This window comes from Mycetomoellerius zeteki, unplaced genomic scaffold, assembly GCF_001594055.1.
Source record: "Mycetomoellerius zeteki isolate Tzet28-1 unplaced genomic scaffold, Tzet1.0 scaffold667, whole genome shotgun sequence".
Taxonomy (NCBI): Eukaryota; Metazoa; Arthropoda; class Insecta; order Hymenoptera; family Formicidae; genus Mycetomoellerius; species Mycetomoellerius zeteki.
In genome coordinates this window covers 58,806-83,868 of record NW_017257683.1, presented here as the reverse complement: position 1 = coordinate 83,868, position 25,063 = coordinate 58,806, and the positions used below count along the sequence as shown (strand labels likewise).

The 25,063-nt window shown below is 39.8% G+C and overlaps 1 protein-coding gene across 5 annotated transcripts in view; it reads right to left on the bottom strand.

Moving 5' to 3' along the window:
* Window positions 1–1,437: 1,437 nt before the first annotated feature.
* The window catches only part of LOC108728932 (dystroglycan), a 71,888-nt gene continuing 48,262 nt past the window's right edge, over window positions 1,438–25,063 (bottom strand). For 2 of the 5 annotated variants that reach the window (XM_018457760.1, XM_018457759.1), the window contains exons 2-15: window positions 9,265–9,644; window positions 7,994–8,206; window positions 7,185–7,313; window positions 6,859–6,990; window positions 6,347–6,691; window positions 6,147–6,221; window positions 5,295–5,717; window positions 4,462–4,991; window positions 4,186–4,381; window positions 3,904–4,071; window positions 3,584–3,820; window positions 3,323–3,512; window positions 2,566–3,246; window positions 1,438–2,466 (exon numbers count right to left, since the gene is read on the bottom strand). In XM_018457760.1, coding sequence (XP_018313262.1) covers window positions 2,243–2,466; window positions 2,566–3,246; window positions 3,323–3,512; window positions 3,584–3,820; window positions 3,904–4,071; window positions 4,186–4,381; window positions 4,462–4,991; window positions 5,295–5,717; window positions 6,147–6,221; window positions 6,347–6,691; window positions 6,859–6,990; window positions 7,185–7,313; window positions 7,994–8,206; window positions 9,265–9,597 — 3,876 coding nt within the window. In that variant the 5' untranslated portion in view covers window positions 9,598–9,644 and the 3' untranslated portion in view covers window positions 1,438–2,242. Of the gene's footprint in view, window positions 2,467–2,565; window positions 3,247–3,322; window positions 3,513–3,583; window positions 3,821–3,903; window positions 4,072–4,185; window positions 4,382–4,461; window positions 4,992–5,294; window positions 5,718–6,146; window positions 6,222–6,346; window positions 6,692–6,858; window positions 6,991–7,184; window positions 7,314–7,993; window positions 8,207–9,264; window positions 9,649–20,930; window positions 20,954–25,063 lie in introns of those variants that run through there. The other 3 variants (XM_018457762.1, XM_018457761.1, XM_018457763.1) reach the window with 3 other exon arrangements.

Below are 25,063 nucleotides of genomic sequence, written 5' to 3'. Positions count from 1 at the left end.
AATCTGATCAGTTTTGATACATTCGCGAAGGAAAATGAAGAATCCTCGCGTGAATCGCGTGGCTTCCCTTGCCATGCACTTAAAATCCTCTACGTTATACAAAGACACGATTAATTAGTCGTAATATTATATCGTGATAACTTGCACATACGAAACATCCTCGTTATTATCTTACATACGTATTAATCGTCAGCATTCACACCAATATATAGGCGCGTCCGTGAACTCGTCGCTCCGCACGTCGTTCCGACGATGAACGGCGTGTAGAGCTCTTCGAAAATTCGGAACGCATATGAAATTTCTTTTTTTAAACTCGTTTCTCGTATTTCCTTTTCAAAAATATCAGGAAACTATCGAGGTATCAAAGAAACGATTGCGTACGTACCCGTACCATATCTCGCACTCTTTCGCCGCACTGAATAAAATGAGTACGTGCACGTTTATGTATGTGTGTGTTTGTGTGTCATGTGTGCGTCTCGCAACACGACAATTAAAAAATTACAAAAATCATTGTAAAGAAATGCGCCCTAAAGAGTGCGAGCCATGTTTCTTAGTGTTCTTTTTCGCAGTTACAAATATACGTCCTTATTACTTTACCTCTTCCGCTCTTTTTTAAATAGTAATTATTTTTTGGCTTGGTAACTATGTAAAAATCTAAATTAAATAGTCCCGTCGCTGTGTAACGTCCGCATCACGTTTTTTTTATTTTTATTTTCATCCTGAGTTAAGCCTTCGATGCCAACTCACTCGTACGCATTCGTGAATAATTCGCGGATCTGAGAAATAAAATAAAATATTACGGCTGTTAAGTCATAAAAATTGCAAAGCGTCGGATTGTGCGTGAAACAAACAGTGGATCTCCTTCGTAGCAAAAAGTAAATACTAAACAACTTGATTGGTCTGGCAGTATTTAAATTACATCATGTAAATAACTGCAGACTGACGTCTATCGAACGGCAAATAGGTATTAATATACATATTTATATATATATATTTATATTTGTATATATTACCTATAATTAGTTTTTTCTTATCTTAGATAAGTTATCTGCATGGCCTACTGTGCCAATGGAAGCATTTGCTGTCACTTTGCAATGGCATTGCATGTATCATAATCGTTCCTTTAAATGTCTCAAAAAACGTTTCAATTCTCTGATATTTTCTCCTTAACTAATAGCGATCGCCAAGCAAGCTAGTTTTATTCGTTCACAAGAGTGACATTTAATTCCGTTTCATTTATCTCGCCACGAATTAATCCTAAATGGAGGGATTAGAAAAGAAAATATAATATATGATATTATATATATAATAGATAATATTATATTTAATATAATATTATATTATATATAAATATATATCTAATATACATAATATATATTATATTTAATATATGATAAATAATATATTAAATATAAGTATATACATATATATCTCGAAACTTTCTCGCTTGGCGACACACCAGGCATTTGTCATTCTGGCAGTGTTATACGTTGTAGGTAATATAATTATTTCGTTAAATCCGTCGTTCTTGATACCTGGAGACTCTGTATACAGTAATTGCGATAAATCCGTAGAACCGTATTAATTATACGTACGACTGTTATTCACAATCGGATACCCTTATTGCTTAATAAATGGCACTGATTATTGAAATATTTATGAGTATCGTTGCTGTCTCGAATCTACACAGTCGAATAAAGTACATTTATTCCCTACCGTTGTCTCGGTTCTACAACGATCTAAACTAAATTCGCGTATCAAGTTCGGAGCAGTGGATCCTTCCCTACAATTGAATTCTTTACGAAAGGCAACACGTGATTTGTATTCCCATACTCCCTAGAAAATCTTTCCTTTTTCTTTCGCGTGAAATATAGATGATTGAGAGAGTGTATGTCGATCGAATATCGACTAAGGAATATTTTTTCTTTTTTTCGTTAAATCGATGGTGAGATGTGCCGTTGTTGATACATATATAAAATAAGTAAAAACGCGCGCAAATTCGGAGAATGTTCTCGCGGAAGAGTCTTCCATTCACGCTATGCAAAGCAGTATATTGTCTCATACCGGGTGAATGGAGAAGGGCTTTTGTTTAAACGTCGCTATAAACGTTCAGAATCCCACGATCGTCGTCGTCGCCAATTCGAGATTGCTTTTTATAATTAATTTGGTTTTGCTTGTGTATCGGTGAGTCTCCGAGCATTGCTAGCATATATTTTCGCGTAGGCGAGTGTACCGTATTTTGTTAGGGAGGCACGTAGGGGGGTGGTTTCCTGTACGTCGGAGTAGGTTTGGGACGATTTTGTCGATTGGTGTCACGATTCGTGGCGAATGGCGGCGGCGGTTGGTACGGTTCCTCGGAGTTCTCCTTAGGCAACATCGGCACATCGGCGCCGTCCTCGGTTTTCTGATACTCGGGCGGTGGAAGAGGTGGCTTTTCTTCCTTCAGAATTACGGGTGACTTATTGCCTGAAATCATGCCAAGTGTCAGTGAGAGACAGATATATTGCCAAGCTAATATTGCCAAGCTAATATATTTCCATTAATATACTGATAAATAATTGTTACCAGGATCCGGTTTCTCTTCCAGCTCGTCCTGGAAAATCACGGGAATTCCTTTGTTCCGGAAACTCTGCCGCTCGTCATCTTGTTCACTGACGCTCATCTTCCCACTACGTCTTCGCTTGTGTAACACGCATGCGATTATTCCCGCTAGAATGAGCATAGCAGCGATAATAATCGCTGGCAGGACAAACGTGAGAAGGTAATCATCATGGAACGCGCCAACGGATGTCGAATCGTCCACTGGTGGCACGTGGCTATCTGGCGAGTGAACGCCCGTTAATTCACCAAGGCAGATTCCCATGGGAATCACCGTGATCTGCTTCACCGGGAATTTCAGACCCATCACGTCTAACACCTCGTCTGTTACGGAGCGTCGGTCATTATCGCTCTTCACAAGCACGGATCGCAGCCTGTTGACTTCGTCGTGGGCACAATATGACGTAGGTAGAGTTCTGTTGTGCCATGTGATGACGGTACTGCCGTTTGAGATGTTGTGCAGCAAGATAGCGCTCGTGTCTCTGTCCCCGTAAAGATCACGCAGTTTCTCGACAAAATTGCGCTTCTGAAGTGCAGAATGCGCGAAAGAATCATAGGAAATATCTAACGTCATCGAGAATTCTACCGTATGTGCCATGGGAGGTGCTGAATGAACGACAACGACCAATCCGTCCGTGGCACTTGCACCTAGGAAATATTAATTTTTAATTATTCAATTGTTATAAACATGTTTCCGATTTTAGAAAATAGAATATTCTTCTACCTTCTTTATCAACGACAACCAACTGATATTCCTTACGGCCAATGTCGGTAATCATTGGCACACCGTAAAATTCTTGATTCTTGCTGTCAAACTGCAGCCACTCGTAAGGTGGAATAGGTCTTCGGTCAATGGTTAAAAGTGACATTTTCATGTTTCGTGACGATCCATCCTCGGCATCAAAGAATGTATCCTTGAAAAATATACATAATTATCCACATTGTTGACATTGATAAAAATGATAAGAATTATTAAAATACATACTTCTGGCACTTTAAATACGAGCAACTGGCCAACTGTCGCATTAACATGATCAACTTGATTCCTAGGTACCGGCGGGAAATTCATTTTCGGCTCTTCGGTAAAGAGTTTTGGTATCTCGGGACGATTCATATCTTCGCATTGTCCAATACCTTGAAATACGACACGCTTTACCCTGATTTCTGGAGCGAGAACTGCTTTTAGAGAAGCTGATGGATCTCCGTCACTGTCGATAAGTACCTAATAACACATACATATTATTTTTTAAATCTGTGTAATTTATTGTAAAAAAAAGAGATGATACAGCAATTGTGTATTCTTACGCGCAATAATCTGTTTATATGTTCTCTCGGACACTCGCTACTTCTTGGAAGACTATCATTAGTCCATATGAAAATGGCTTGCTCACGATCAGTATTAATATCGATGGAACGAACTGTGATATGCTGGGTGTCACTGTCTCCGTAAAGTTCAGCCAAGCTTCGGATTACCTATAATCGAAAGACAATTAGAAATCAATAAAAAATAAAAATAGTTATCGGAATTTAGAAGATACAAGTTATAACTATTTATACGTATTATACATATATACATTTAATACACACCTGGAGTTCCCAATCAACGTCTGTTGGAAATTCGATTCGTTTATCGATTTTCAAGTAAATGCTAAATTCGTGATTGACGCTACGACTCAGCTTATGTTGTTGAACATGTATATCGAGACTATCAGTAACATTGGCACCTTCTCTATCCATGGCAACCAGTTCATAATTCCAGGTAGATATGTCGTTTTCGAGAGGCCTATTGATAGAGAATTTGTAGAATAAAACTTGTTCTGCTTTGTCGAAGAAATAAATATAAGAAACGTCACATAAACTTACAATCCATAGACTTCCTGGGTATGATGGTTAAACTGAAGCCAGTTTGTTGTCTTGAGTGGTATACCTTGCCAGTATAAACTCAATTTCAGGTTCCTCGTGTTGCCGTCTTCCAAATCAGTGAAGGTGTCGGCCGGAATGACATAACTCAACGGTTTACCGGCAGTCACTGGTATCTTCTTTAATCTCCTATCGCGTCTCGGTGGGAAGTTGACTTGGCCATACTCGATACTCTCTGTGGTAATCCGAGCTGTCGTCGTTGTTGTGGTTGTAGGTGCCGCGGTAGTAGTCGTGGTCGTAGTTGTGGTAGTGCTAGTAGTGGACGGTGTTGTGCTTGACGTCGTTGTGCGAAGATCCAACGTTGATGGCATCGTAGTCGTAGTTGTCTCATTCGTTGCGACTACAGGTGTAATAGTAGAAGTGCTAACATTCGTTGCGATTGCAGGTGAAAGAGTGGTGGTGATGTTAACGTCCGTGACGATGAATGTTGGTACAGTAGTCGGTTCTTTCATGGAAATCGTAGTTTGTTCCGACTAGGCGAGAAAAGATTGCATATCAAAATGCATGACGAATTACTGCGTTGAGAAAAGTGGAGTAGTAATTCTATGTGAGAGAAATTTGCGTAATAACGGTAGAATATTTAAGCTGCTATTAACGCGCCGTTAATAACGGTGAACGCCGTTAATAACGGGTATAAACAGACTATTTTGATTAGGACGATAACAATTTGTCTCAGCGAAGCGACAAACCGATACTACAGCGCGAGGAAGTTGGTGTGTATAGGCGGCGTGAACTATTATACAAATGAGAGAAGCGCTAAAGCACGTAAGCATTACCTCTTCCGTCGTAACATTAGTAATACCGACGATCTCCGTCTCGATTTTGTCGAAGACACTAGTCTGGATGGCCGATGTGCTAAAAGGCGGCAGAGTGGTTACTGGAGGAGGAATCGTAGTAATATCCGAAGGAATGGTTGGTAAAACGGTAACGGGTTCGGCAGGTTCCACGGGTTTCGTTTTCTCCGTCGACGATTCCTCGTCCGTAGTCTCCGATCGCGGAGATTCTATCGATGGGGCTACAGCGGTGGAGATACTAGCTGTTGCTGTTATATCGGTCACTGATGTGACGGTCGTTGTGGTGCTACTAGTAGAAGTTACAATCGTTGGCGTGGCTTGGGTGGTGGTTGTAGTTGTCGTCGTGGTGGTGGAGGTAGTTGTAGTTGTTGATGGTGATGATGTAGTAAGTTCAGTGGTTCTTGTCTGCGAAATCGTTAGTAGATGCGATGTATGGCACGAAATACGAGTTGTTAGTTACGTTTTGAAGGGAAGAAGTTGTACAACCAAGAAGTTGTACAAGTAGAGAACCAAGTATCAGGTTTTCGTCTGCGAAGAGATATTCGCGACGCAATCTGTACAGCATACTTTTGAACGCACGTATGGACGGACACGGAGTATACAGTTTGCGAAAACGAAATAGAGGCCAGCGTTAAAATACACAATACCCAGTAGCTATTCTAAACTCTTAAAGCGCAACGATTCCCCCGCAAGCGGTATGGCAAATGGCGAATGAGGAGTGCAGAAATAGGAATCTTCTTAATGTCAAACCGTAGTAGAGCCATGGTATCTCGAATATAAACGTTGATCAAAGGGAATCAATCGCAGTGGTGTTTGATTCCATAAGACACTTACCGTAGTCGTAGTTTTATTATCCAATTCACTTTGACTCATTCTCGGTATTATCTCTTGTTCATCGGCGTCTTCGTTCTGAAATGATTAACGTATATCGATGAAAAATATTTGATCGTTGCGTTTATTGCACATTTCATACGATTTTCATTAAAAACAGTATGGTCGTGATTATGGCAAGTTACTCTTACTATGACACTTACCTTCCAATCGATCGTCTCCTCGCCGTGATGATGTCGATGTGGATGTTTCAAGTCTGGTATGAAAGTCGGCGGTACTCCGAAGTTATCATCGTTATCATCTTCCTCGTTCTCCTCGTCGTAATCACCATCGTAGTCGTCATCGTAACCGCCGTAATCGTCCGAATCACCGTAATCGCCGGATCCAGCTTCTCGTCTATTTCGCAGGAAGGAATTCAAATCCGTCCTGACGCGCCACGACATCACAGGAAGCTGCAGAACTTCTGCTAGAGTACCGTCCTTCGCTTGCTCCCGTAATTGTTTCACCAACTCTGTTTGATGTTTCCATAAGTGACCGTCGCAGCCAACCTACGAACGCGCATAGATGTACCTGGTTTTTCTCTTGATTGGCGAGATTTCAAAAAATGAGATATCGCAAAAACTGATAACAAAAAATTATGTAAAATATCGTAGTTAAATATCGTTATGCTTGCAAATATTAAATAACCGTTAAGAAAATTAATTTCGAATCTCACCTGCCACTGAATAGTAGTCAAATGACTCTCTTTATTTTTGTGATGCCTAACGTTCCCAGGTCCGGTAAAGATAACGGAGGAATCCAGTGCGGTGGCATCCTTGATACTTTGGGAATGCATCGAGAATGCGCTCTGAAGAACGTAAAAATAAAAATTTTATCATAGCTTCTTAATAGACAAAGGAAATTCAATAGAACAGCCAGTTGAATAATTTTTTAATCACTTTTTTTTACAATAAGCACGATTTCTTTCAATCTCTGAAGTACGAATTATGTCTCAAAGGAACGCAACGAGAAACGATTAATATCAAATAGTAGAATCAATACCGTGTGCATTCCCAGAAATCCGGCGAGGTTTTCGATAGCATTCACCCTAACGGTAGGCGACAGTTGGTCCATCCGCGCATCCAGCAGAATTGTGAGAATCGTCTGGTCCTCTCCGTCATCGCAGTGTGTCTGCAATTAGGATCGCACTATTTCACATCAGTCGCCAACTTTCCGTTTACGCCTACCAACATGCGAAATTTCAAAGATCGAGGTCGCCAATCGTGGTATATACAACTGGACGAGGCAACGCGTTATGCACGCAGCAACATCAATTGATGTCAATCAGTTAAAATCCGCGAGGAGTAATGTCTTTACGACATTTAAACGCAGCGATGCGATTGCAACGGGTGCTCGCCGTTCTGACGGATTTATATCACGATGGTTTGAGGTTCCACTATAAATTCATCAAACGCGGATTTTATCGATCGCGACTAAATTACGAGTTGAAAAATATATAACATCCGGAAAGTAGATATCTTTTCACTCATGCTTCATTCAGAACAGTTTTTCAAACGTTATTTTGCTCTTTATCAGCGTCACGCAAACGGCGCAGAAACGCTTTTCGCTGACGATTTAAACGTACCTGTGCAACGTTCACCAAAAGTTCACCCTTTGTCCACGCTTTTTTATCTTTAAGTTCTATTAATCATTAGTGAATGGAAGGCACGTACAGCGGGGACCTGTTGTTCGACTTGGATAAGAAATTTGAAACGATGCCAGCGATACGTTTTCACAGCTAACGATCCTCTCGCTGGTTTCGTTGTTCGTATTTTCGTTACGCTGAGTTAACGTTTATCGATATAACTTACCTTACCGTCCTTATGCTTGAGTTCCTCTAACTTCTCGGATATAACTTGCACGACGAATTGATCCTTGGCGGTGTCATGGTGCTTGCCGACAGCCGTGACGCTCAGGTGATAATTGCCCATGTCCTTCTTTAACGGCACGCCCAAGAGAGTGGAGACAGCGTCGTCCCAGTGCATCCATTGTGGCAAACGATCACGATCTACGGTCTCGTGAACCTAATGCGTTAATGCGTTTTTAACGTGTGAAAACCATATTCCCCCGCTGCTGTTCCTCTCGAGAGGATAATTATTCGTGCAGTCTTTGCGTCGGGGTATCGTGCAAACTTTTGAATCGCCTTCGCACGAATGGAAGGAACGTGTCCCGTTGCCCGAATAATTTCGAAGACAAAGGGAAGACTAGGGCCATTCAACCTAAGAAGGATTTCCGGTGATGAGATTTGTCAGGAGACGGCGGGGAGTAAATTGAATCGCAAATATGGATTCAACGAGAGATGTCGAGTCGGCAGGAACTCGAGAGGGAAGAAAATGACAGATGTGAGGACAAGCAAATCAATAGCGTTCAAGCAGCGGCGGGCATCGCTGATACTTGACGGCGCTACGAGGCTCGATAAATACGAAAGAAGGACGTTCTCAAGTAGTCTAAATCCGACGCGACTTTTATCTCGGACGAACGCTGAATGCAAGTACGGTGTACTTAAATAAGATTTTTTCCTACTCCTCGTACAAAAAGATCTTTCAATGAGATACAAACGTTCGCGTGTAATTCGTTAACAGAATCGATTAGCGTTAAACATCTACTAAAAGAATGCCGTATTCTCTAGTCAAACATTAAATTTCTTTTTTTTTAAGCCCGGTTTTTAATTTTCTGATTAATTCGTGATTAAACTTAATTGGATAATAATGTAAAAGTTATGTTTTTCCATGGTTAATCATTAAACTGATAATTTTGTGAGTAATTTTTGAAGTTATTATATAAAACCATTAGTTTAATGATTAATCATAGCTATATAGAAAAATACAATTGTTACACTATCATCAAATTGAGTAAGTTTAAATAAATCACAACTAGAAATTGAAAAACCAAGTCTTAAAGTTTCAGAATTGATACGAGAATCTTTTTGCGGAAGCCCACTTTCGAGATTTAATTTAATTTAAAATTCGAGTAACGTAGGACGAATATTTTTCTCATCAGGGACCCGTAGTGCAGAACGGGTAGAGAGATGGTCTTCCGGTCACGTTCGTGGTCGAAGAATAAGTCGCGTAGCCGAACTTACCTCATAAAAATCCACGCTTCCCGAAAAAGCTTGCCGCGGTATTTTCATCCTGAAGATGTGGCCGACCGGGACGACGGAGTCCGGCACGCCCCATGCCCTTTCGACCCGAGAGGCGTGCCTCCTGCCATCACGAGACGACGATCCGTGCTCGTAACGATCGGAACGGCCGTGAGACGTATGATGATTTATCAGGACGGACCCAACGGGCACGTTGTCATTGTCGTTGTCCTCACCGACGTCATCGAAGACCAGGTCGTCCTCTTGCAGACTGAGGCCCAATGACAGAGGCAGCAGGAGTAGGACGCACGCGAGGATGTAAGGATGCTTCTTCATATTTCGGGGGAATTCTCAGTCACTGATACCATACCATGCTGCTACGCCTGCAACGAGTCAAACCACGTCCATTCAGTTCGAGTCACGATCGCTATGATAAACATCGAACGATGTCAATGTCGTAATAATTAACGCGCGTGGTTAATTCCGATTGCTGAAACGAGGACACGCTCTGGTGAAACGAGATCATTACGAGTTGAGCCTTCGACCCTTAAAATATCGCGAGATCGAACATAGCTTTCCATTCTTCGTCTCAAATTGAGATAAACGATCTCTCTTCGCCACATTGTTTGGCGCATTAAAAGACGTACGGTATAATAACTCACGTAAGATAATCATATCAACGCATAGCATATACTAACAATACAACAATTTGTCTGCACTGAAAAAAATACTTAAAACTTTGTGAGATATACCTAATATTTATTCCACTAAAATAAATCCTTATTTAAATAAGGCGAAATTTGATTCTTAGCAAATAAATCATCTATTTTACAGTTAATTAGAAAAGTGAAATATATTTCATAGAAATATATATTCCGTCAACACAAATTCTTTTATAGCCAATAAATATCGAAGTCACAATTTGCTCTTTTCAATATTTCAATCATTTTTTTTTAGTGTAAGTAACAATATCTTTTTTCCGAAAATTACAATTCTTTATCCGAAGACAATGTGGGGTTTAAAAGATCGATAGCGCGCATGAAATAAATAAAATACAATCAAACGCAATGCGATTAAATAGAAAGGCGTATTGTATCGATCGGTGAACACCGATAATTAGATGTCAGCTGATAATTATTCGACACATCTGATTAAGTTCGGCCCGAGACTAATGGAACATTTTCGTAATCGGGGGAGCAAACTCGCATGCATCCAATGGTGTCCAATGATAGCCAATAAACGCCTCGCCGTTACTTTTTTATTTCCCTTTATCGCTCATACCGTCGAGCTACGTTTCATTAATCGGTGCGGCCGAACAATGAGAAGCTGACAGTTAAGCCGTTCATCGCTGGATTCTCTCTCGCAACCGGTAAACCGTCGATAAAATCGAGAGATTCAGTTTTATCGAAACGCGACTCGTACCTCTTGCACCACGTGTTTCGATCGCAAACGATCGATTCGTATTATTTCGGTAACATCTGCTGAAATTGTTCGGGGAAGCCCGAATAATTCGAGATAAATGGAATGGTACGAATAATGCTTCGAACAATTTTTTCCTGGTCGGCGTCACCGCGTGACAAATCGAGCAAATTAATCGAAACGAGGATAATAGTCAGTTTACAGAGAATTCATCGTCAAGCTAGTTTAATCGCACGGAAGTTATGCATGTCGCGCGACATTTATCGTACGATTTTCGAACTCTTCGATCGGCCGTGACACAACGATAAGAAAAGTTCCCATTGAACGTCCCCGAGGTCGCAATAGAAATCAGATCGCAAATCATATTTTTAGTTGCCGATAATGGAAATCAAACTTTAATACGCGAGACACGATGTTTTACAACCGAGAGTGCAGAAAGGTCGGAGAAACGACCGCGATGCGTTCGCATCGATTTCAAGGATCGAGAACTGCGCGGTCTGTCAGTCATGTATAAGAGTTTGAGCGCATTAATCGCGCTGATGAAAACGAGGGTAACGCGATACGCTAAACTCTCGTCGGAACGACTGCGAAGACGGTCAACAGACCGCGAAGGTTATACAGTGGGTGTAGACAATTGAGTTTATGCCCGCATTTACATGCGTTCGCACGGGGTGAGATATAGCAGTGAGCTCATTATTCCTCGCTTATACCGCGATCCGACAGCTGTCTTAAATAAAAATAGTGGAAGGCCGGGGCGATGCGCACAAAGAAACAGCTCCTCCATGATTTTATAATAATTCTCATGAAGAGTCCATCACGCGACAGAACTATGGACGCAGAACTATGAACGGTTATGAGCGCTCGTTCGTTTTACGTTGCGGCGTTGTCGGCAAGTTATTTATTTAACGAGTCGACTTCCCTCGCATCGCGTGACACAAATATTGAATCCTGATATCACACGACGAGCCGTGATTTTTACAGGATGGAGCACACGGTCGACGCATGCTGACCGATCGTAGGTAGATGAGCGTGTCTGGTGACAAACGATTTAAAAGTCCGTGCAAAATGAACGCGGAAGAGGATAGGAGCGTTTATCACAATAGGGATTGCAAAACGATCGCTCTCGTACGCGTCCACCCTCGCGTCGCGAATCCCCACGCCGGACTTAATACGATTTCACGGTCGCAATATCGCGCAACACGAGAGAACGAATATTTATCAAAGCTTAACGATCGAATATCGCGATTGTTCGAATGCGCGGGGAGTGGTGTTTGATTGTCCGGCGAACGCGATGTGATTTTCCTGTCTCTGGTGCCTCCGGAGGATTCCAGGAATACGCTATTTAGATAAAATATATGTTTGATAATAATAGGTGTACTCTGATCGCGCTATGTGCACGTGAAAAATTTATGTTGCTCGAAAAAAAGGATAAAGAATGCAAGTATTCAAATATCATTGGAAATCTATCGTAGGTACATGAAAACAGTTTTGTGCTGAAGTATCTAAAAATTTAGCAAGATACAAATCTGAAAATAATTTTGTTGAACCATCAAAATAATTATGTAGGACACTTAAACTGATTCCTACTTGCTAGAACGTCAAAACTTTTAGCGTTGCTCATCATGCTTAAGATTCTGCGTAACTATTTTGATGGTCCAATAACATTATCTCAGACCTACCTAACTAAATATTTAGATACTCCAGCAAAATCGTTGGCTGCGTTCAGCACAAAAAGCAGCTTTGCAACTGTAATTACTAATTAATGGGTCAATTCTAAGCAGAATCGTAAGACTCGTAATGTGTTCTCGTAAAACTTGTATATATAAGAACTTATGACTAGTATTCTAATTTTATGCGAATGTATCGTAAGACGTACGATTACTCGTAAATATCTACGATTTCTTGTAAATTTTATGGCTAGTAAGAAGCTGTCTGCAAAAATATTGTATAAAGGTATTACGTACTTAAAAATTCTTACAAATCTTACAGGAATATATTACGAGCCTTACGATTCTGCTTAAAATTTATGCATTAATATAATTAGTCTTATAGTTCCTCATTGTATGTGTATGCACTGAAAAAAATGTTTGAAAATGGACAAACCAGAAAGTTTTCCGGTAAAATCTGCTCAAATTCTAGTTGAGATAACCGGAATTCTGGTTGATGTACATATATAATCAGAATTTTCTGGTTTGTCCCTTTTCAATCAAACATTTTTTTAAATGTGTGTATGGATTTAAATGTATAAACTAACCATATTAAGGAATTTTACAATTTACAATCGCAAAGCTGTTTCTATTGAACGCAGTTCATTTCTTCAGTGTAACCGTTCGACGCATATTTGTCACACTCTGACATATTCGACGACACATATCCTTTGACTCGCATCCGCATATAATCATTCCTTTATTCACGCGCGACAGATTTCGCCGCGTGCTCGAGACCTTGTCTCGAGTCTTACTGCGTGGTATGCAGGGCGCAAATGCGTCGCTGCAGGTGCAACGTACCGTCGCCGCGAGACACGCGTGCGATGAATGCGAGAATAGTAAGACCAGGCCGATATAGATGCCAGGGAGTCGAACGGAAGTGTATAAGGAACGTGGAAATCGATAGCTTCGTAATCCTGAGAAACGACGCGGTGCGGAGTACCGCGTATTCGGCGTCGCGGCTCATTGAACACCGACCTAACACGTGTACCTTCGATTTGTTTGCAACTCATTGTTCATCAGTTTACTGCAAATTCCATGACGCAAGATCTCCACCACGATATTTCTCCTGTAGTAAAAAGGCGTCAATATTAATAGAAAGTACTACATTAAATTCATTCATATAATACCGTCGTTGAGTTCATTGATAAAATCGTCGCACTTTATTTCTTTTCTCGAAAGCCGCTTACATAGGTCTTTCGAGTCAGTGACCTTAAATGGATTAATCGATGCTGTCCCACGCGAGCGTATCGCCGACGATGCCTAGAGACGCGATACGAATTCCGCTCGTCGTGAACGGGAAGAGGAACGCCGTTCACCTTAAAGATTGAGAGGCGGTGAGAAATATGAAGAGGAAAGTTCACATCCAAATATAATAATACTACAACAATATTATTTATCGCGCGAGCGACTTCGCTGAATCCCGCATGCAAGAATAAACGAGCCTGCAGTTGACTTTATGCTGATAGTTATTTGTGAAAGTTTAAACATCGTCGTCAGGGGTCTGCATGTGTATGGAGAATGAAATTTTTAAAAGACGTTGGAGCGTCGTATGGATATCATCCGGTTCCCTCGCGATCTAAATTTAAAGCGACAACGCGACGCCGCGCGCGTAGAATTTCCTTTCTCGCGCCAGATTCTTCCGTATCTTCGGACAAATAAAGGCACCCCAAAAAAAAAAAACGTAAGGTGTAAGCAATAGCAAGTTCATAATATTTATTTACTTACTTTTATGTTTCACTGTTTAAGTTTTTTTGTACGCCATATAGTGAAAAAAAAATGACTAAATCTTAACACATGTATATTCTTTGAATAGTACTAAGTAAACATTACCCACAGTAAATCTATATTTATTCAATAAAAAAAATAATAGTTAAATCAAATTAATGGTCTTTGTTTCAAATAAATATTGTTTACATTTAGTAAATATTTACTTAGAGTTCAAGTAAATATTTACTTAGAGTATTCAAATATTTATTAAATTTTTTTTCAATGTAATCTCTCTCTCTCTCTCTTCTTTAATTAAAGAAAAAATTTAAAAGCGGTGAACGATGAAAAAATCTGACGTTATGTATAAATAAATTAATATCGTTTTTCACTGGCAGAGTTGGTGCGCACTCAGTGCACTTTAAAGCTGTTATACACCACAAATCGACGTAAAGATGTACGTTTAATAAAAATATAGAAACGAATTAAATCGCGTAATCATCAATACATTTTATTGTGCTATTTGATAAAATATACATTGGATATTTTATTAATTGAGATATCTCACTTTTACATTCAGATTAGATTAGTGTATAACATCTTTAATGTGCGCACCAGTTCTGACAGTGAAAAACACTATAAGTTTCGAGTCTTCAAGAACGATTCCAAGTGCTAGAAAAAGAAATGATAAGCATAGTAATCGCTGTACACAACGAATAATAGTATGCGAGAGCGCATTGATACGCTCGGGACGACTCTAATTATAGATATCGTATCACTGGCGCATTTATCCTCGTTAGCAACGCTCTGTTGCGTAACGTAACATCGTTATGCACGTGATTCACGCTCATGGACAAGTCAACCGCGGTAGTCGGTCAATAATATCAATCGTCGTCTCCATCATATTATCTATCGCATGTAACGTATTTCTCCCTGCCGAGAAACTTCCGCCGCGAAATGGTCATAACTTTGACCAGGAGCCTTCCTAACGAGTTTCGGCCAGCCTCGAGTGTCGTCGCGATAACCGCTTTTCGTGGCTCGTGTACACAGGGACCAACGTTTACACAGCCTTTATTCTTCCAGATGCTGTTGCGGCAGTCTTGGAAATACAGGCGAAGACGTTACCCTCTTTTTACTCGATGAAAACGACATCCTGTCTTAGCGTTAATCACGTGGCAAGCCTCCTACACGAAGAAAAAGTAATATGTGCTAGAATTCTAGTAAATTTTATGGAATTGGCAAATCCATATATAATGTGTGTGTGTGTGTGTGTGTGTGTGTGTGTGCGTGCGCGTGAGCACAAAAGTGCCCACTTATGTAAATGTACTTTACTTTTCTAGCAAATAAGCGATCGTCATTTAGTCTGTACTGTAACGTACTTTTTACATCTCGTAAAGTATACATCTATAAATTATTACACATCTTAATAGAACTTTCTTTATCGACGAGTATTTTTTGCTTCAGCGCTGACAAAATTTATTTTACTATGCGATAAAAAATACAAAGTATAATAAAGTCTTGAGAGTTGTTCGTGCTTGTACAGTTTCGAGCATAATATGATTTACTTTAATGTGATGTAATAATAACTTGAACGCGGATTTACTATAATCATAATGTATTTTTTATAGTTTTAAAAAAGCTGTTTTTTTTTCAAATTGCTAGAAAAAAAACAGAAAAATTTCGATTTTTTTTCCGAAAAATTGGTTTTTTGGAAAAATTGTTGTTTTTGCTATGTAAAAGTACATAATAAGTAACTTCTAAATTCCTTTATAAAATTAATGCGATCTATGAAATTATGTAGCATTATTTTTATTAAAATTTTTTGGTTATCCTTCTATTTTTATAGTAAAAACTAATCTAACCTTCCTTTAGTACATGGCAAAGCTTAAGTAGACAGATTTTTAACTCTAGTTTGTCACACTCCGATCTAATGAACTCCTGAAGTGTCTCTTTGTAATTTATTTTTTTTTTCAAATTTTGCTACGAATTCAATTTAAATCCAAATTATTTTCTAGACCTACTATTATCATATAAACATGATGTTTGGGCTCTATATTTTTAATTCTTGCAGTAAGTGCAATAGTATGTTTTGTACGTTTTATTAAATATATTATGCGACCTCAATCTTTTATACAATTTCAAAATTTCTGTTAACTTATCCCACTGTGTACCCTATATGCAATTATTTTCTTTGCGGAAAGAACCGAGAAGCAAACGTGGTAGGTTTTACGAGCACGCGTGAATTTTTCCAAAATGAATTTTTGTATCTTTGGGAAAAAACCAAAAAAATTGGAAAAATTGAGTTTTTCCTTTAAACTATAGTATTTTTTATTTTCAAGCAAGCAAAGTTGGTCATAAGTTTGGCAAAAATAACTATGTTGGGAGGATATGTTTACTAGTCTTACAAAGCAAAAATTAATCGATTAATTTTTCTCCATACAACAACAACATCGCGTGATAAGCGACGCGAATAACAAGTTCAGCGAGCCATATATTTTATTCAATCGGAAATTAAACAAATTGTGTAACAATCCAAACACGTTTATTTTACTGATATATTGGATTGATATTATATGGATTACTGATTGTTTAATACATATCAGTGTACTCAATTGCGATTCGGATGGATTAATAAATGAACGTGTTTGAAAACAGTAACAGCACCACCACGATTTCCGCTCTTGTGCTAATTCAGCGCGAATATGCGCGGCTTCGCGACAAATATTTGCGTGCGCAGCGCGAATAAGGCGCGTCGGGACTCCTATCGCGGCGGCGACGATCTTGGCAAAGGGAAGTAACGCGATACGTCGCTTACTTACTCGGTCTCTGCGTGTAAACTACCATATACCGAGAAGGATCTTAATTACACCGAGCGGTGCAATTATGCATGGCGACAGTGACCATGAAAGTTTATGAGGTGAATTGATGGATTCAGAAATTTTTATCAAGGAGGAAAGCTATTGGCGCATCGCAAGCAAAATTTTGTTTAAGGTCAAATATGAAATGATAAAATATTCAATTATTATTTAAATTATTACATTGAAAGAGTATTTTTCAAATGTATAACTCATAAAACGTTTTATTTAGAATTATATTATATAAAAAAGAATAATAAAATGGAATCTATTTTTTTATATTTAGGAATTTCTTAAATTAAAAATATTTTTAGAATATCAAAATTGTGATTAAGCATTTCAGAAATATTAAAAATATTATATAACATTTTGCTATAAGTATTTTTAAAAAAGTAGACTCCAAAAGAGACTCCGTCAGTGAATCAAATGAACGAATAATTGAGGCTGCACGATCGCGATTTTTAATGGGGGAACGATGCTGTAAAAACTACGAGTTGTTAAAGTGTATTTTAAGACTGTAATGTCGCAAACTCTCGCTAGTCATGTGCGAATTCTGTCTCGAACCGACCTGCGGCACTCTCGAGTTCTTCGAATAGAATGACAAGGAGGTTGAACTCTCGCAGAGATGCGGAAACTTGAGTTAAACAAAATATTCCGTACAGTATCAAGAGAGAAAATGGCTTTGGCAAAAGTTGGCGACTCACGTCTTGGCGAAAAGAGAACAAAGTGGAAAAACCGTTGAGCTTCTGAAATAAAAGAAAGTTATGCCGGACTTTCAGTCGATGTCTTGGCGACGTTTAAGCTGCAGGGGATTAATATCTTGTAAAATATTTTAGAAGTAATGCGCGAACGAAGTATTCCGTAAGTCATGCCATTAAATTACCAGAACGAAGAATTAACGCGGCGTTCGTTACGCGAAGAGCGCGACAAAATATTTGAGATCGTATTAATTTACTTCGGGCACGGAACACTCTGGGTTAACGAAAAATTATTAATGTACGTCCCTCCATCAGAAGCGACGGATGAATTAAATCGTAAAGTGGATTTAATAAAGCTCGACCATGCTTAGCTTGTTTCATAAACACTCAGGAATTAACTCCTTGTCCCACGGGATAAGGTAAAACTATTCTGCACTCTCGGTCCGCTTAATGCAAAATACGATGAGACGCACTGGTGTCCAGTGCTGAACAATGGTGACACTTCACAGGAGAACAGCTAAAAAATTCTTATAATTATATTACTGGATTACATGGAACGATTTTGCTGAAGTATTTACACGAAAGGAAAGATTTTATTGAAGTATCTATTTAAAACTTTAGGTATAAATACAGATTTGAAAATAATTTTGTTAGACCATCAAAATAATATGTACCTAAGACACTTAAAATAATTGTTACAATGTCAAAACTTTTTGTAGCATTGCTCATCATGCTTAAGATCTCTTCATAATTTCGATTCAATTAAGTTATTTTCAGATCAAATTATTTTCGGTTCAATTATTAAATTAATTTTACAATTATTAAAATTATTTTCAGATATGCATCCGGCTTTTAAATATTTCGAAATCGGTCTTTCCATGTAAAAACATAACTAGATACTAATCTAAAAAGAATTTGTTGGATTATTAAAATATAAGGCACTCAAGCTGGTTCAGGGAATGGTTACTATTAACCTTTTTGTAGCACTGCTTATCATGCTTGAATTTTCTACACAAATTTTGATAATTTAACAAAATTATTTTAAGATTTGTATATCTACTTAAATTTTTATATATTTTAGCAAAATCATTTTTTCCATACATGTATAAGTTGCACGTACTTGAAACATAATTATGTACGGAGTATAGATTCTGAGTTGACAGATTTATTTAATTTATCGTTTTTTTTTTAATTTTAGAATATCACGAATATTAACCAGAGCGATATATCAATATTACGAAATAAAATAAAATATGATCAGTTATCGAATTATATATAATATTATATATAAAACGACCGAATGGTATTATCGATTCAAGAAAGTTGGTAGAAAGGAATGTCGTTATAACTTCTCTCAACGTTTGCCAAATCCTGACAGATATCTTAAGACTATTTTAGACGTGCCGGTATAAAAGTTCCTCGGCCTCCCGGATTAAAGCTCCGTTAATAAAGCAATCGCGTGTTATCGCGTAATAGCGGAGCGATGGCTTGTATCGGACGACCTGTGTGCGCGCGGACATCCTGCGTTCAGACCTGGCTAAATTCGGCACGCCGACCGCTTCTGTATGGCATAATAATAAATTAATAACGTACCACCTCGCGTTGTGTACCTTCTTTTATGCCTCGATAAAGTCCGTTACACGTAAAACGAAAATTCATTACGGTCTTTATTGTGCTCGGTTACAGCGGCAGGCAACAATCAAATTACTGCCACGCTTCAGGGCGAATGAATCGCAGCGTCAAATATTGTACCGGAAACAATAAAATACATAGGTATATTTATATTACATGCGGGGGACGCTCACTGTTTTTTACTCCTCTTTGAATTTCTCGGTTGTCGTGATTGTGATGAACGCGATGAATAGTGCTTTGAATAGAAAAACGGATTTCGGACAAACGGTCTTTGTGTTAACGTGGCGTGTGTAACGAGAATAATAGACAAACGATGGAGATCCGTTTTATGTAAAAAAAAAAAACTATCTCTCGAGTGGTTCTTGCGAGAGCACTCTCTAGACATTGACGTCGTGAAGAAGATGAGCTCTTTTATGGAGGGGATATTGGACTGGTTTCCAATATGTAGGGCGAAAATATTATACTTTCCGGATGCTGGACGAAATGAAAATCGAGTCCCCCGAACATCGATGAATTTCTCAGCAGCATCATACCCGCCAGTCGCTATGCAAACGTTGATGTAGTAAGTCGGAGAGGCGTCGAGGAAAAGGTTGGTCCTTTTATATCTTCCCTACATGGTTGGTCGTGAACTCGGATATTGACAGACTGCATTTGCATATATTCGCGGGAATCGAGGTTCCCAAGAGAGCACTCCGCGGGGGCAGATGCGAGCAAAACAGGAAAGACATGGAAGAAGGGAGAAGAGAAACCGAATGGACGTGACAAATGTGGAGGTCTGGAGAGAATTTTCTATTCTCGGAATAATTTTTAATCCCTTGGATAAGACTCTCTGCATAAATTAAAAGAACGTTTGCGAGCGTAGAGAACGGATGGTTTTTGGACATCTCTGAATATATAGTTGAATATTCTTCTTCTTGATAAAACATAACGTAATGTTTTGTTCACTATTAAAAGAGAATAAGATAATGCAGCTTAGCATTAATTTGTAAATACAATAATTATTGATCGTATGAGTAAGTCGCGCGCGAGCAGGATCAGAATTTTAAATTATTCCGATAAAAACTATTCTCTAGTCTAGTTTCTTGTAAATCAAACCAGATTGTTTTCAAATCTGCAGAAACTGGACTCATTATGTATAGCATAATTCTAACAATTTAAAAAATTTTACATTATAACTTCGCGATCAAGCAAATCAGAAAACAATCCATGTAAAATACGCCCAATGTAAAATACAATGATATTCGACCAAATTCACAAGTTACAAATTCTGACGATAAATCTGGCGGATCATCACGTATGACATCCGCGTACGTGAAATATCATGATAATCCCGCGTTATCCGAAACGAAGTAAATCAGACATTAACCGGAGTTGGAGTTAAGGTACTTTAGACGTTATCTCGTTCGCGTTGCAGTCGATAAAAGTCACAATAATTTTTGATAGATGCCACGGAAGTTTTGTCGAAGCCGCGTAAGAAAAGAAAAAAAAAAGAAGAGTTCAAACCGGTACTCGGTCCCTGAAATACGATTTGAAGGTCTCCGCGATTCAGATATGTACCTTCACGTGCGAATGGAACGGAAGGCGACAGAGGGGAATCGGCAATGTCCGGACATATCGCTGGATAAACGTACAACCATCCCTTCGGTACTCACCGTTATTGCGAGATATTGTGTAGTTTGGCCACGTGCTCGTTGCACCGGGACAGTGGAGACAAAAAGAGGATCGCTCGCCTGGACAAATTTCCTGCTGGTCGCACACAAACGGTACAGCGGTAAATGTCATGGCTTTATTTCTATGCTGGAGGGCATAGAGAGAGAAATATTTGCTTTGCGCGAGTTGCCCCATACGACTCCACCGATTGAAGAGTGCGATAACTGAGACTCGACGAGCTCGAAGCGGACGTGCGGCGAATCGCAACAAACGACCGTGTAAATCGTAATTAACCCACGAAGATTAATAGACGGATACGTTTTATTTAACGGCTTAATCTTCTTCCGTATGCGCGAACCTCCGTCGTCGTGATTCATAAACCAATAAACGGTCGGTGTAACCGCCGCTTAGCGCGGCTCTCTTACATGCTCGTTGCACAATCTGTATTTGTTTAATATCCGTCGTAGTTAATCATATTTCCGAGGACTTTCGCTCGAGCAAGTCTCCCGCTGATTCATCGCGAAGAGACATGCTCCCGCGAAGCTGTCGCGAGGTAATCTTCCTCGCCGAGCATGTGCATCGAGACCTGGATGTTCCCTGAATGTCGAGGGTGTTTATCATTGTCCTCGAAACACGTTGAACTCTTCCTGAGTCTTCTTAAATTTGATTTTTTACGGTTCGCTCATTTTTAACTTTTTAGTAGATAAATGAGGTCACAGCCCCCCAAGTATAGTTTTTTTTCTAAATTTTGTTCTGAAAAAGAAAATAAAAAGTATTGCCCAGAAGTTCATTATTTTTACATTTTTCTATCTCGTAATTAATTAATGTAAATTTAATTATAACATAATATATTAATAAAAAATTTTTAATTAAAATATTTTTTGGATGCTCTAAATATGTATAAACTTGCGCATCTTTAAACCACTTAAAAGTTAATCCTCCATCGACAATGTTGGACTTTAAAGACCCAGTCATTTTTTTAAATTCTGGTACATTACTTAATTAACTTAATAATTTTTAATGCTTCTTAGCAAAAAATAAATAAAATACAATCCAACTTCTATAATAGCAAAAACTCATTGTCGAAGCTTTCACAAGTAAGTATTTTTCAGATCTTTACGCAATATGAAACAATATAAAAATCTGCACTAAAGTTCGAAGACTCAGGGTGCAAATGAAGGGTGAAAATTTCACATCGCTGAGAATTAAGCTTCAAGTGCATGCCCCACAAATGCGTCATCGCTCGTTTCTCACGCGACTCGCCATCGTCGCAGCCTTCAGAGATTTCAACCTCCAGTTAAGAGACCTCCAGGTCGCGAAGGTTCGACCGCGCTGTGATAACAACAGCGATGTGAACTTCGTGAATAGGGGCATTGTGGGAGGCGCGGCCATCGTTCTTCAACACGTTTTATGTCTTACGTCGACTCAACTGAAGTTATGTTTACGAGAAAAACGCGGTGTCTGGTCCTTACCGATGGTTCGTCCGTTTATTCCTTTTCGTACCTTCGGGGCCTTCGATCCGCCTTCCTCGAGCTCGCTCTCGCCCTTTCCGTCCTTTTACTACCCTCGCATTTCTTTCGCTCGCGTTTCATTCGGTACTTAGTGCCAGACTTTCTTTACCCGCCGCAATTTCCACCGTTATATTTCTTTCGCTCCGTCTTTGCCGTTTCTCGTATTTCTCGCGATACTTTCTCGCACAATATACGTTAAAATCGTTGCGTTTCGTCGGCACCAAATGTCGGTTTAGTTTGCGTTGATATCAAATCGTGCGGTGCGCGATAACCTCGGGAGAATGGCTTAGTAATTATCACTGGATGTCAAATAATTTGCACGAGTTACGACCATTCATTATCACGGAACGAAGATTGAGCGATGATTAGCCGTAAAAGCAAATGGTGCGTGAGCTAAATTGGACAGCTCGATAAAACGGGCTTCCGTTTTGTCGCTCGGACTAAATCTGTGACATGATGTCACTCATTGTTTAGTGAGCGGACGATTAGTATTCGCTGCGAATTGTTCATAGAGAGAATGTAAGTTGGAGTCGCTGTTGAAGAGCGCTCATGCAAATGTACTAGTCGCATCGATGTGAAAACGTTGAAAAACTCCAAACATGTCAATGAAAAAAAGAAAAAAAAAACGAGCACCCGTCGATGCCGTAAAACGAAATTAATGTCGTTATTGACGTTTGCGTTTGAATACACGTTTGTCGAGCGACGCTCACCCCCCGGTTGTGTGGGACGATTTATTTACCGTGTCGTTATTAAGTTACGCGATATACAAACGCGCGGGATGTCGTTCAACAGGACGCAGCCGTCTGGATAGTTTTCGTTCGAAAAGTCTCAATAAACTTGACGGCATCACGGGGCGCAATTGCGTATCGTTGCATTTTCCGTTCCCATTTTATACGTCGCATTAATTACCAGCGAACGAATGCCGGCGTGAATTAGCACCCGGCAGTCGTATACGCGCGCTCAATATTAATTCCCGTATTGCTCGCGTCCCTTCCTAAGTGCCATTATCGTCATCGTCATTCTCGTCGTCGTCATTATCGTTCCCCGTCCGCGTCGCTTAAAATCCCGAAGCTTAATACGAATGGCACGTATAACCACTCCGTTGCTTTTGCAAACGGAACCTCCTCTCGGGCCCGGTGAGCGTAGTGTAATTAACGTAATTACTGCGCGCCATAATTACTGTTCAATCGGCCGGCACTCCGCGGACAAAACGACCGTAGTGTTTCTTCTCGGAAACACGGCCTCGGCATGATCGGCGGCACATGTAAGTCGCGAGATACAAACTCGATTTCCTCGGAGGCCCTCGCAGGCCGCTCGAGCGGGCGGCTTAATGCAGGTCGCCGACAAAAAACTTGACGGAGGGACGGGCCCGAGGTCCGACATGTGTTACGTGCTAATGCGCTGCTTTCACGAACAACTCGACTTGAGATCTTATGCATCGGGAAGAGCGAGGAAATGGAAGAAAAAAAAATGAAGCAGACCCGCCCGATCGTTTCGCACTTTCGCAGAAAAGAGCTTGCCCTTCGCGCTCCCGCGAATTTTTCATGTTCTAGATTGGTATTCTCATTGCAACTAATAAAATAATGATGCCGGCTGACGCCGATCCCAACGAAATAAACCGTCGCGTTGGCCAATTTCGTAATTCGCAAATAGAACATTCAGCGGATACCCGCGGTATTGAATACTTCTCTGTGTGTGTGTATTATGTGGGAAACTCTGTGAGGGACAAGGCCTATTTGAAGAGGCTGAGTTGCTCCCTCGACATACGGGGACTTTGTCCTTTTCTCCATCTCGAAGGATTATCCAGACCTAAGGGCATCGGATGTCCTTTCCCATTTGTCAACCCTTGTCTCATCAGTGATTCTTCTTTTCTGTCTTCCATGCGGGCCCAACCGCAATATTCCTCTCACGGCTGCGCGTACGGAGGGACTCACATAATACGTAATCTCATTTGCGTCGCAAGACCCGAGTGATCCTTCAGGATCAATTCATTACCGTAGCTGCCATGAACGCCGATGCTGAGAGTACCGACGATGACGTATTTAACGTTATCTTCCTTCCAACTGTCTGCGACGGTTTATACTGTCGCAAATTATACATGTCACGAAATATAATATAAAACATAGGTAATTAAAATATATACGTATAATGACGCTCTTTAAAAAATTTACAATATCTCTTCAAAGTCGCGCGGTACTCGGCAAATGAAAGTCATATTTGCGGATCTAATATTTAATTACCGAGAGAGGAAGAGGGAAAAATGTAACTTGCACTACAAGTACACCACGCATACCAATTATAACGTTTGCAAGCGGCAATGAGCGTCCGTGCACAGTTCGCGTGGAATGTATTACGGTATAATGCCGTTGGCCCGGCAATAGGCTTAATCAAGAGTGATAGAGCGTGCCGTCCACCTATTAATAAAGTAAGCACATCTCGTGGCGTGTGCCGCCAAGCACGATAATGTGATAGTGCAAATATTTCAGTTGTCTTTCTTTTGCATTTAAACAATACCTTCTCTATGATTTTCCTTTAATCACTATCATTAGTCGCCTCATCTAAAACGTAGTCGTACACTACACAGTCGCACGCTTTGTGTTAGCGTTGCAGACTCGCTAATTTTT